This window comes from Filicampus tigris, chromosome 12 (genome assembly GCF_054856515.1).
Source record: "Filicampus tigris isolate MCC_2025a chromosome 12, RoL_Ftig_1.0, whole genome shotgun sequence".
Taxonomy (NCBI): domain Eukaryota; kingdom Metazoa; phylum Chordata; class Actinopteri; order Syngnathiformes; family Syngnathidae; genus Filicampus; species Filicampus tigris.
Window position 1 is genome coordinate 13,820,954 of NC_141228.1, and position 11,547 is coordinate 13,832,500.

Sequence of the window (11,547 nt, forward strand, 5' to 3'; positions counted from 1 at the left end):
AAAAAAAAAAAAAAAAGCTTGAAACCGCAGAAAGTAAAAATAACAAAGAGCCAGTACATTTCATTTTTAGCCAGAAATGCGGCCTCTGTCTCTTGTGTCCACGTCGTGAAACAATTCATGATTCATTACATGAACACACTCAGCAACGCTTCTCTTTTGATCTCCCTGTGCGCCAATGGAAGCTCTTTTGTGCTAAGGAATAAGTCCAGGTTGTCCTAATTATTCACATATGGGAGCACAGCACTCCGCCACACAACAGGACGCATCATTCAACTTTATACGCATAAACGATGACAATACCTGTGTCCTGGAAATACCGATTCAAATTGCATTTCATGCTTAATTACATCGTGGTGATTAGTCACGTCAAACAATGAGGGAAATTGGAGTGCACTACGTGGCTATAAGCAGCAGGGGCGCTCTGGATTTATTCTCAACCAGTTTGACATCACTAGAGGCCTCTTCCAGAAAAGGAGTTCAGAATGTTTAGAGAGAAACTCAACCATCCCTCATATTCCAACTGACTGATGGAAAGTGAAGAGAATGCGTTTACGCAGGCTAGCCAAGTTCGACCTAGTAAAGTGATATATGCAAATCTATAATGGGGCAGCAATTGATACCTTTTTTTTTTTTTTACTGTTTCCTTTCCATTCAAAGACAGCAAAGAATGTTGTTGTCGAATGTCTCCAGAGAAGAGACTGTTTGTGTTGCAAAACAATTCACCACCCAAAAAAATAACAAAGAGAAGAGTTTGCGACCACAGATAAGCTAAATGATAGCATAGCTTCTTCTAGAATGACTCTTTCTTCTTCTTTGTATTTTACAGCAGTCTGGAAGCCTTATGGCACCATCTGTTTCTTACAGATCAGTCTTGGTACTACGACAGACTTTTGGTTTAGAGAGGCGGATTCACGATTGGAGGTAGAGCAATCGTATGTGTATATATATATATATATATATATATTAAGAATTCATCAATCTTTATTCTCTGTGATAACAGCAAAAACATAATTCATGAACAAATTAATTTGACCTATAGTCACTCAAGAAAATTCCATTCACGTCACCCACCCCAAGTTGCAATGTGGACCACAATCAGAAAGAGTGTGCATGCATGAGTGTGAAGCCAAGCTGGCCTATTCATCAAATCATCTCCCGTACTTTTACAGCCACACTGTCCCCTCCCACTCTCAGTATCATTAAGCCGACCTTACGCTGCGAGATGCCATAAATGAAACAAAACTGTTACCCAAGCGTGCTTGCTAAGCTTTTCCATTCTCCTTCGTCTTCTACTGTGAACTTATAAAAGCCCTGATGTGAGTTGTGTCAAGAGACAGGTGACACATAAAAAAAAAAAGGAGGGCTTACTTGCGACACAGTCGGCGTCTTGATTGAGGAAGCATTTGTGGAACTAGTCATGTCAGTGTAAGACTAAGTAAACGGGGACATATCTTAAATTAGGGGTATAGTAGTAGTCCATTTCAACACTAACCTAATACCCATCCATCTATTTTCTATTGCGCTTATGCTCATCAGGGTAATGTTAACTGGCGAACTATCCCAGCTGGCTTTGGGCGATAGGTCGAGCACAACCTGGTCGCCAGTCAAGCGCAGGCCACATATAAACCAACCATCATTCACACCTAAGGACAATTTAGAACCTTCAATTAACCTGACATGTTTTGAGGATGTGGAAGGAAGTCGAAGTAATCCCACACAAGCACGGGCAGAACTCCACACTGGAAGGCGAGAGTTAACATACGAATCCCAAACCTCAGAAGTGTGAACCAGGCGTGATAACCACCACCATACAAATGTACCCCAAATATTGGACTACAAGGCAGCTACCAAATTTTGGTCTTAAACATTCTGATGTTTACTAGAAAAAGTAAATTCACATCCAAGCATGAAAACCACTCAAATCATAACAACAAATCAACAAAACCTTGGCTTCACCAGCAGATTTCAGACAGTGCCCAGACCTAAACCCAAAAGAACATCTGTGCACAAGCCTGTGCATCTGTCAGCCGTGTGGAGATCATACTTTAGGTAAACACGTATGGCAACACTTCCAACTGCAAATTATGCCTTCCAAAATGGTTGATAAACTTGCTCGGATGGCGAACGATTTGCGGCAGACAACCGTCCAACCAGCGCAGAGTTTGTTGAGCCGCATCCCCAGCTCCTCTCCGCGCTGCTCAGCTCTCACCGAGACAGCCGTGCTCAAGTCACAAAGCCCTGGCATAGGATGCAAGGCCGGGCAGGCGCCATTGTGGCACGTTCGCCGGCCCCACCAGTCTACCTGGTTGACCCTGCCAGAAGCATATCTATATAATCGCAAATTTCATTGCTTGCTTATTCACGGTTCTGCAAACATTCGCTACGGAACTGAAAAACCCGTATCTTACTGGGCAGAGGTTTACGAGTGTTTGTGCACGTAGCGGGAATGTTGTTTTGGGTTTTTTCGTCAGGGTTCAGTAAAAGTTGCAAAAGGTTGCCAAGACGCTAGGCAGACATTTGCAAACAGTTTTAATGGTCACCATGAAATTTTGACCTTCTGCTAAAACTCTTTGCAAATGTCTGGCTAACGTCCCAGCAACTTTTTTGCAACCTTGAATGAACATTGATGAAAAAACAACATTCGGGCCATGCGCAAACACTCGCAAGCCTTTGCCACTTGGTAAGATACCACCTTAAAGCAACTGGAGACTGGCAACAAATAGCTGTTTCCAGTGAAATATTCTTGAGAATTGAAAGACAATTGCGCTTTAAAAGATCTAATTTAATTATTTTTGCTCTAACATAATCACTTTATCAGTGGCATAAAAAAAAAGAAAAAAATCCTATCGTTTATCTTGATAGTTTCTTGGAAAATATATCGTCCTTTAAAATTTATTATGACAGACCTACTTTTATGCTTCTTAACAATATATGATTCAATATATGGTATGATCACAACTGCAAGACGTAAGGACATTATCAAATATTGGTATTTGGTATTAGCAAGTACTCCAATGTCAGCACTGTATTGGAAATGTATATGTATTATATTGTACAGTATTGCTTCGCTGTCACCACTATTAGTTTTTAAGTGAGCATACCTCTGCATTACATTTGTTCCTTCTTCAGCTAAAAGACTCAGGTGCTAGCTCATTATTAAGTAAAAACATGGTGAGATGTTTTAAGTTCAAAGTTTCTTAGAACAGAATACTTTTTATACTTACAAGCTTGTTTAAAATGCATACGTTGTTTAGTCCAAATTGCTTTAACTTATCATGTATACAATTCACTGAATTTATGATGTAAGCGTTAAGCTTTGTTTAAAACATGTTGCTTGATAAAAGGAGAGGTGAACATTTTTTGGAGGTTTGAGAGGCCTGAGCATCAAACTGCATCGCGCATGCGTGCAGACCCGCAGGAATCTAAACTTTTTTTTCTCCACCGAAAGGGACCAACGCCTTGCATTGTGGCACAATCACACCCGGCAACCAATCAATGGCAGGGTTTATTCTTTGCTTTTATTCCACTGCTACTGCCGAATAACGGAACCACGCCGATAGCTGAACGGTTTGCTACGACGTCTTAGAAACCAACAGCTAAACACCCTTACTGCGACATAAACGTGGGGCAAAAGGACAAGAACTTGATTGTCTCACTTTCTCCCGGAGCTCTCGTTCGCTGTCCAGCTCCCTCTGCAGGACTTGAGCCCGGTCCTCGGCGTCGTCCGCCTGCTGCTGCAAACACTGGATCTTCCTCTTGACAGAATCCAGAGAGTTTAAACCTGCCATTGTCGACTGATTTTATGACTTAACACTACACGTGGACGGAAGGAGAAGATGATGCAAAAAAGTGGCTAAAGACCGGCTGTGTTAAAAGAGGACTACGACGACTAATACTTCACTCGATTTTTTTGAATGAGCATTTAAAAAAAAGGGATCCAACCGAAGTCTCGACAACGGAGACGTTCAAATTCAAGAAAAAAATGATGAGTGATAAAACCAGGAAGTAGGAATGCTGTGGTGGTCCCCAGAATGTTTCTTTTGTTGCGGAGGAATGAATGAAAGCTGAAAGGCGTGGAGAGGGGGGTAAAGGTAAGTCGTCCTCGGGAATGTAGCGGTTTTTGGTCCGGACACTTGGAGGGATAAAAGAAGGCTGAGTGAGTGGAGGAGAGAGTCACACTGGAGGCCAGAGGAGGGGAGACGTGATTGGATGGTGAGGTCACAGGGGGCGGTGTCTAAGGTTTGCGTCTGTGAATGTGTAAAAAGTTGATCCCTGTGACTGATGTGATCACTTCGATGGGGCTTGTAAAGGAAATACCCGGATGTACAGTATGTATTACGATAATACAGTCAGCAAGGCCTTCTTCTCTGATGGATTCAAGTCTGTCAACCTTAATTCTTATATTTTTTCCATGTAATTCTTTTAATTCATTCCGTGTATTCAGCGTATTCAAATCATTTCTCTTGACTGCACTGCTTCCAGTACATGTACTGTATGCGGACGTTAGCAGTGGGCCTGTTTCTGTAATAAACAACTTAGTGTGATATCTTGCAAGCTTATGGCTGTAACATTTTATTGCACCCTAAGAGTGACATATTATGCAGCATGGCATCCTAGCAGTTAGCTTAGCATGTCAGCCACACATTTTTCAATTCGGAGTTTGATCATTTAAACCAGGTGTCTTAATAAAAAGTCTCTGACTTCATTCAGCCTGCATTACTATTGATTACCACGGTTTAGCTAGGGTGTAGCAACAAAGCAAGCGACTACTCAGTGTTGCCTTAGTGACCGTTGATCTATATTTATCGACTTTTCAAACCCCTCCAGCAAATTCTTCCCAATAATGACTATCAAGAAATCTAGAGACTTTTTGTGGTTTTATGGAGAATTCTGTAGAATCTGAGACAGAGCAGCAGATGTTCACTCCTCCAAGTCCAGATTGGAAATGAATGGCGCTAGTGATAAGACATTACTGGTTAATTTAACCATAACACCATGTACTTTTGGACCATAAAAAATAAAAAAATTTCCCTGACAAACCATTTTGGAAAAAAACACATTTGCTGTTAAAGCAAAAACACATAGGAGCAAGATGGCACACACTAAAACTCTTAAACAACGTGTAATACTTGAGGCATTGCTCAACTGATTTAAAGTCACTCCAAGTACAAGCTTATTGTGAGACCACAGCTCAGTGAGCATGTTAATGATCAACTAAGGCTAAACTATGGCCATTTTTTCCTTGACTCCTGTGATTTTGTATCTTTGTGTGTGTGTGTGTGTGTGCTACTTGGCAGATGACGCTCAAGTGTGTACATCAAACAGCGGCCTTGGAGTCAAACAAGTAGACCAGCAGCTTGTCCGTCTTCACTGTCAAGCATGACGAGAACCTCTGCCTCATTCGCTACTTCGTCGGATTTGCAACGGACATGCTGGAAGCGTAGATTTCATTGGAGAAAGGAGTGCTGGCTTTTTTTGTTTGCCTTAGCTACATTCCTGACATTCCAGATCAGCCCCCCCCTCCAAATCTTCTCCCACCAAGGTGCCCTGAAGAAGTACTGGTAATTGTTTTCACTCCTGTTATCATTAGCTGTACCGTGTTATGTGGTCTTTCTTATATCGAGGTTTTGTGCTACCGATACTGGGATCAGAGACTTCGGCGCAATGCGTAGCTGCTTGACTTCCCAGTTAACTGCAATGACCCACATTTGAATGATGTCCGCACTTAGTGGACACAACATTAGGTGTGCCTGCACAATCGAATTATGCCTTCATAAAGACAACTAGTGCACACTTGTACCAATGTTGAACCAATATCCAAAGTGAAGTTGTCTGGCGGCAGAACCGAGAGCTCGAGGTTAGCAGGTCTGACTCCCAATTCTTAGGGTGAAAGGGGGAAGAAAACGGTCAGAAGGTGAAACGGTTGCAACAAGACTCAAACAGTGAAAAAGCAAAATAAATAGATGAATAAATGACTTCTTACTCTTGCATCACCCTTACACAAACCCACAAAATGAGATCAAAACAATACCGTTCATGTTGCACTTTTGCACATGGCGCGTAGGTAACGTGAATGGCACTCAGCACCGAAAAGGTCTCCTCCAAAGCAAGTCAACACCAAATTCAACACCTTCTTAATGTATGTACTGACCTTATGGATACGCCTGCGCTGACACTTTCAGAGAGGTATTTATATAATGGTATCTTTAATATTGTGGTTGTAGTTTGCGGTGGCGTACAACTGCGCAGCATCAGACTGAGAGCTGCTTTTTTGTGCTAGTATGATGAAATACAATAATAAAAAATATTATCAAATGCATACCAATCAAAAAAGAACATTCTGATCTTTTAAAGGTGGACTTCTTGTATTTAACTCATTAGCCTGCCCTCTCCGTGGCCCTCCGTGTGCTTAACAGGGCATGACTGCTGCCTCTAATAAGTGACTGAGAGATTTAGTGACAGGACATTTGAAACAGTACACAAGTCTTTTGATCGCTCTTGAAACACAACTGGAATGAAGAGCTCTTAGAACTATTCTCTGAGTTTATTTAAACAGAGCAGGAGCTTAATCCGGCGTGACTCACTGACACACTTCCCTTTCCTTTGTGTGTCCTGCTACACTGCATTTCCCCGGGATATCCTCCAACGGCATCTACTATGCTTCTTTCTCCGCAGTGTTTACACAGTAGTCCTACATGAATGACCGTCTCCTGGTGATACGAGAACAGGCTGGGCCGTTTTATACTATAATGATGTGTGTAATGGTTCCCTAATAAAGACATTCTCGCTTGGATTTGTCACCTCTGTCATTTGCTTTGTTCAATTGCCAATACAGTAATCTCAAATTGTGATGTAATTTACTACCTCTGTCAAAGAGGTTGTCTTCGTCACGTGCTAAATTTCTACTTGGAAAAAAAACAAAAACGTACTATGACCAAACAAAATATTATTAAATATTATGAGGATTATTTTGTGTGCAAGAAGAGTCAACCTACTATTTCATTTTGATTGGAGTGAACTTATTGCATCTATTGCCAACCAATGGGCCACAGACTGGTACCAAGCCGCAGGGCATTTGGTGCCTAGCCGCACAGATTGTGTGAACAAAAACATATTTTATTGATCACCAGAGTCTGAAAGAAGTTTTATTTTGAAAATCGGGAGTTGATTTTGATGAGTGAAGATGAGTAAAATACCCAAACAAGTTTGGGCAGCTTCTTCGAAAAGGGGAACTTGCCAAATTTTGAGACAGCATATGAGCCTAGAAAATCCAGGGAAATGAAAGCAATATTCAGACATAATATTAACATTCCGATTTGAGGTGCTGTTTTATTGCTAGTTGACTTGCACACACCAATCCCGCTTTGTGTAATATGTGATGACAGGCTCACAAATGGGGCATGAAGCCATTTAAAACTGGAGCCCAAGCAGCTGACATTAAAAGAAAAGCCCTACGAGTGTTGTGAAAGAAAAAAAGAGTACAACCACCCCTGACAATTTGGTGGCTGAAAGTACACTAAACATTAGACCAGCTAGAAGCAGGTCTAAGTTGTGGCGCAGGTGGTGTCACACGATTTTTGGATGATTTGATCAAGGTGCAGACAGACAGATTTGGAGCTAGCAGAGATGTGTGGTGGATGTCTTCGCATTTCACTCCTAAATATGACAACAGCGCGCATGGAACCGTCTGCATCATCGTAGGAATCAATTTATAGAATGCATTATTATTATTACCGTCTTTATTTTATATTCAAAATCACCCTCCTTGGCCGCCGCGGCACAGCTATGAGGGTGGGGCTTTCATGCCCGGACAAGAATGATCATGTTGGAAGGTGGTCTCCAATTGCCCACTTCACAGTGGTGATCTGTGATGACGAATGAGAGGAGCCGCTTCCATTGGCCGGGAAGCTAGTCGGCTGTGCTCACACCCACGAAAGAGCAAACACCCGTTTCTAACTGCGCCATATCAATTGGCCCCTCACAGTAGAAGCCAGAGGGCAGCCACCTTATGTTGCCACTGTTACTGACAACTCCTGTTCGTTTTTTTGCAAACAAAAACAAAGGTTCAAACAAATATTATGGTTGAACACCAAACTGAACAACATTCAGGGTGTTCGAAATTCAAGAGCCATTTAATATTTGACAAACCAGGCTGCCGAGACACCGTGCCCTCATGTTTCCCCCTGCGGGTTGTGGTCTGATGACAGACGGACACATGGATCTCATGGATAAAGGCTCGGCTACCAGGCCCTTTCCAGGAAGCCTTACTCCGGTGAAGCCCATGATTCAAAAATGAAACCATGTTTTGTCTTCACACGGGTCTTCTGAATCACGACTGGTCCGAACTCACTAACCTGATTTTCCTTGGGAGACTTTACTAAGGCTATAGAGCCTTGAAAACAAAGCTCTGAGGATACTTAATCCCTTCCATCATGTGAAAACGTGATTCACAAAGCAGCATTTAGTTTTGATTCCTTGTGGATGCTTCCCTGGTGAGGTGTTCCGGGCATGTCGAACAAGCAAGAGGCCTTGGGGCAGACCTGGGTCACGCTGGCCTGTGAAGGACCTGGGCCCTCCTGGTGGAGTTGGAGGCTGTTGCCAGAGAAGGGAAAACTCTGGGCTTTCCTGCTCAGACCCAAAAGAGCTGAGGAAAATGGATAATATGAATGTGCCCGCTTCAACTTCCTCTGATATTTGTATGGGGTGGAAGGACATAAAGAAGAATGTAGAAAACTGAACTGGAAACAGTTGATGTGGTTTGCGAGTGTGTATGTGTGGATGTGTGTCTTGGTCGAAGCAAGCGCTCATCTTTCAGGAGTGGCTGCACAGGAATGCGCATAGTGTCTAAAGAGCTCCAAAGCGTTCACATTGGATCAAAGTGAAGCCGCAGCTGGCTCTCCCTTCCACAGAGTCCAGCTGTGGAATAGCAGGCTCCACTGTGCTCGGTCGGGCTTTGCCGTGAGTCGAGTGTGGATTCAGCAAGTTATTAACATGGAGGGAAAGTGAGTCGAGCTGAGTGATGTGAAAGTTATTTGACCCCTACTTTGTGAGCGTGTGTGTGTGCGCTGGCTCACGTCTGCAGCTTTCTTCTCAGACAGCTCCAGTTTCTCCTGAGCGTCCTTCAGGCCCTCAGAGAACTTATCCAGTTCATCCTCTGTCTGCTTCATCTTCTTCTGGAGGTCAAGCAGCTCTTCTTCTAGCTGTAGATGAAAACATAACATTGAGTAGGATGTTTATATTTGAGACAGAGCAGTGACTCGATTTTCTTCCATCCATTTTCAGTAGTGCTTGTCCTCATTAAGGTCTCAGGTGAGCTAGAGCCTATTCCAGCTGACTTTGGGGAAGAATAAGCCAATGGGATGACACTTATAGGCAATCAACCATTCCACTCACATTGACAAATTTAAAGTCTTGCAAAGTCCACAGATGAAGGGCCTGAATCGATTTTAAAACCAAGAATCTATGTCACCTCCGAGGCAGAATTTCTCCCCATTTAGAGTTCTACTTATAATATACAGTATTTGTGTATTATACTTTTCTTTCATGATATCCAATTACAACGTATGCAACTTTTGCTCATTTGCTGATTGGCCAGCAGAAATGTATGGTCTTACTGCCTCATTGTGAGTTAAGTCGCATCCATTTAGCATCGATTTTGATCTTGCCTTAATAGCAAAATTGGCAATGTTTTAAATTGTATATATGAATTAACTCAATACCTTTTGAAAACAAAGTAAGAAATAATTGTGTATACAACAACTACATATTTGGTGTACATTTAAATAGTTTGCCGTTAACTTCCCACCCCTTCCAAGTTCCCACGTACACACTAAGATAAGTGTTCCCACTATAGTACACAATCATTGTCCCCACTTCAGTGTCCAAAATTAGTGTCGTTATCAGCGAGCAGACACTCTTTACAGCCAGCGCAGAGTGTGTGGTAAATATGTCACTCTCGCCCTGTAACAATTACATTCATATGAGGTGTGTTCTGTGTTGGATCCACCTGTCAAATGGATGCTCTCTTACGGTCCTCATCTGTCTTGTGTTCCTATTGGATATTTTATATCAAGGCTAAATAGAATTGAAAAAAACTTGTATGAGTTGTCTATATTTATACTGGCTGCAGTAAGTGGTTGCGCTTCGCAGCGAGACCAATGCCAAGACATGCAATAGAGTAGAATAAATGAACACTGGGGAATGTAAATACATGAGAAAAGTACTTCCAGAAGGTCCCCTGTGAGCTGTGTGCGTTTGCGTCAACAATGAGATTTTATGAATACTGTATTTCGATTGCAGAATACAAACATTTGTTGCAAAGCAGTCCCCCCATTTGTAGCTCATCAAGTACTATTTAAGCTAGAAGTAAGATTGTTCTTGCATGAGAGGTTTTTCCTGCCTGACAACAGCAATTTGGGTTAGGTTATCACTCATTTTGAAAATGTTCTTTGGTGACATTTCAGCTATCATTATAGTGTCATTTCCTTAGTATTTGTCTGTCTGACTTCCTATTCCTGATGGCTCGCAAGATCGAGGCCCATGAACTCCGTCTGGCAACAAGTGGAAAGGGAAACAGCCTGTTTATGCTGTTGCAATATGTGCAATGGTGAAATGTCTTGACTGATAAAGTGTATCTGTCTTTTTTTCCTAACTTATTTTTAATACAATTTTTATCCATATTATAATGAATGCACTCTTAAAATGATATTGAATGTGTCAAAGTGTCCTCTTCACAAACCCACCTGTTTACATTTGTCCTCAGCCGCCTTTTTGTCCGTCTCTGCCTGTTCCGCCCTGTCGATGGCATTCTCCTTGTCCAGTTTCAGCATCTGCATCTTCTTCTTGATGGCCTCCATGGCGGGCTTCTTGCTCGGATCCGGCCTGGTGAGATGATGAACGGTTTCTTCCGCAGTCCTTGCGTGGTTTGAGAGGCGAGGAGAGCTCCTGTCAGTGCGTTGAAGGAGGTTGGAGCTAGAGTGGAGGAGATGTTACGCTCTATATGGGGAGTGATGTAAAGTGCAACAGAACCTGCCCACAGGTCCTCCAATCCCCCTCCTCTCATCCATCTCCATCCCCTCCTTTCCACTCACCACTCTGCAAGCACTCCATCTCCCTGACTATCATTCTCCCACACGTCGTCCTATCAAAGCACTCATCCAAGACCATTCCATTGAGGAGCGGTCTGCTCAGCTCCCTCAGTCTTCGCCCGTGCCTGATGACCTTATTTGGGGTGGCGTGCTTTCATGAAGAAACGCTGTGCAGGAGAGAGAGAGAGCAAGGCACGTTTGACCAACCAACAAGAGCTTACAAACAGGAGGAAGAGAGCGGGAGGAGGAAGGAGAACTTGCTGCAGGTACAAGTTGTTGTGGCCTAGCATCATAGATTAGACAGAGTAGGAATGAAAAACAAAAGCAGGCAAGCAATATTATGCAAAAGTGTTATCGACCAGTTCTAGTTGTGTCGTGTTGCTTTAATGATTATTTTTTCCACAACAATGTAACTGCCATGTACTCTTAGGCCATCGTGTCCATGTCTCAAAGCTTTATA

At 42.6% G+C, this 11,547-nt stretch overlaps 1 protein-coding gene and 1 long non-coding RNA gene across 4 annotated transcripts in view; one reads left to right on the forward strand and one right to left on the reverse strand.

The window, feature by feature from the left end:
• Window positions 1-11,547, reverse strand: part of tpm4a (tropomyosin 4a) — a 68,231-nt gene that overhangs the window by 12,820 nt on the left and 43,864 nt on the right. For 2 of the 3 annotated variants that reach the window (XM_086047337.1, XM_086047339.1), the window contains exons 7-9: window positions 11,091-11,254; window positions 10,743-10,971; window positions 9,075-9,200 (exon numbers count right to left, since the gene is read on the reverse strand). In XM_086047337.1, the coding sequence (XP_085903463.1) occupies window positions 9,075-9,200; window positions 10,743-10,856 (240 nt within the window). In that variant the 5' untranslated portion in view covers window positions 10,857-10,971; window positions 11,091-11,254. Of the gene's footprint in view, window positions 1-3,656; window positions 4,188-9,074; window positions 9,201-10,742; window positions 10,972-11,090; window positions 11,255-11,547 lie in introns of those variants that run through there. The other variant, XM_086047340.1, reaches the window with a different exon arrangement.
• LOC147138606 (uncharacterized) lies at window positions 3,458-5,972 on the forward strand. The gene is made up of 2 exons (XR_015088981.1): window positions 3,458-4,091; window positions 5,298-5,972. It is a non-coding gene; the product is annotated as an uncharacterized LOC147138606 (long non-coding RNA).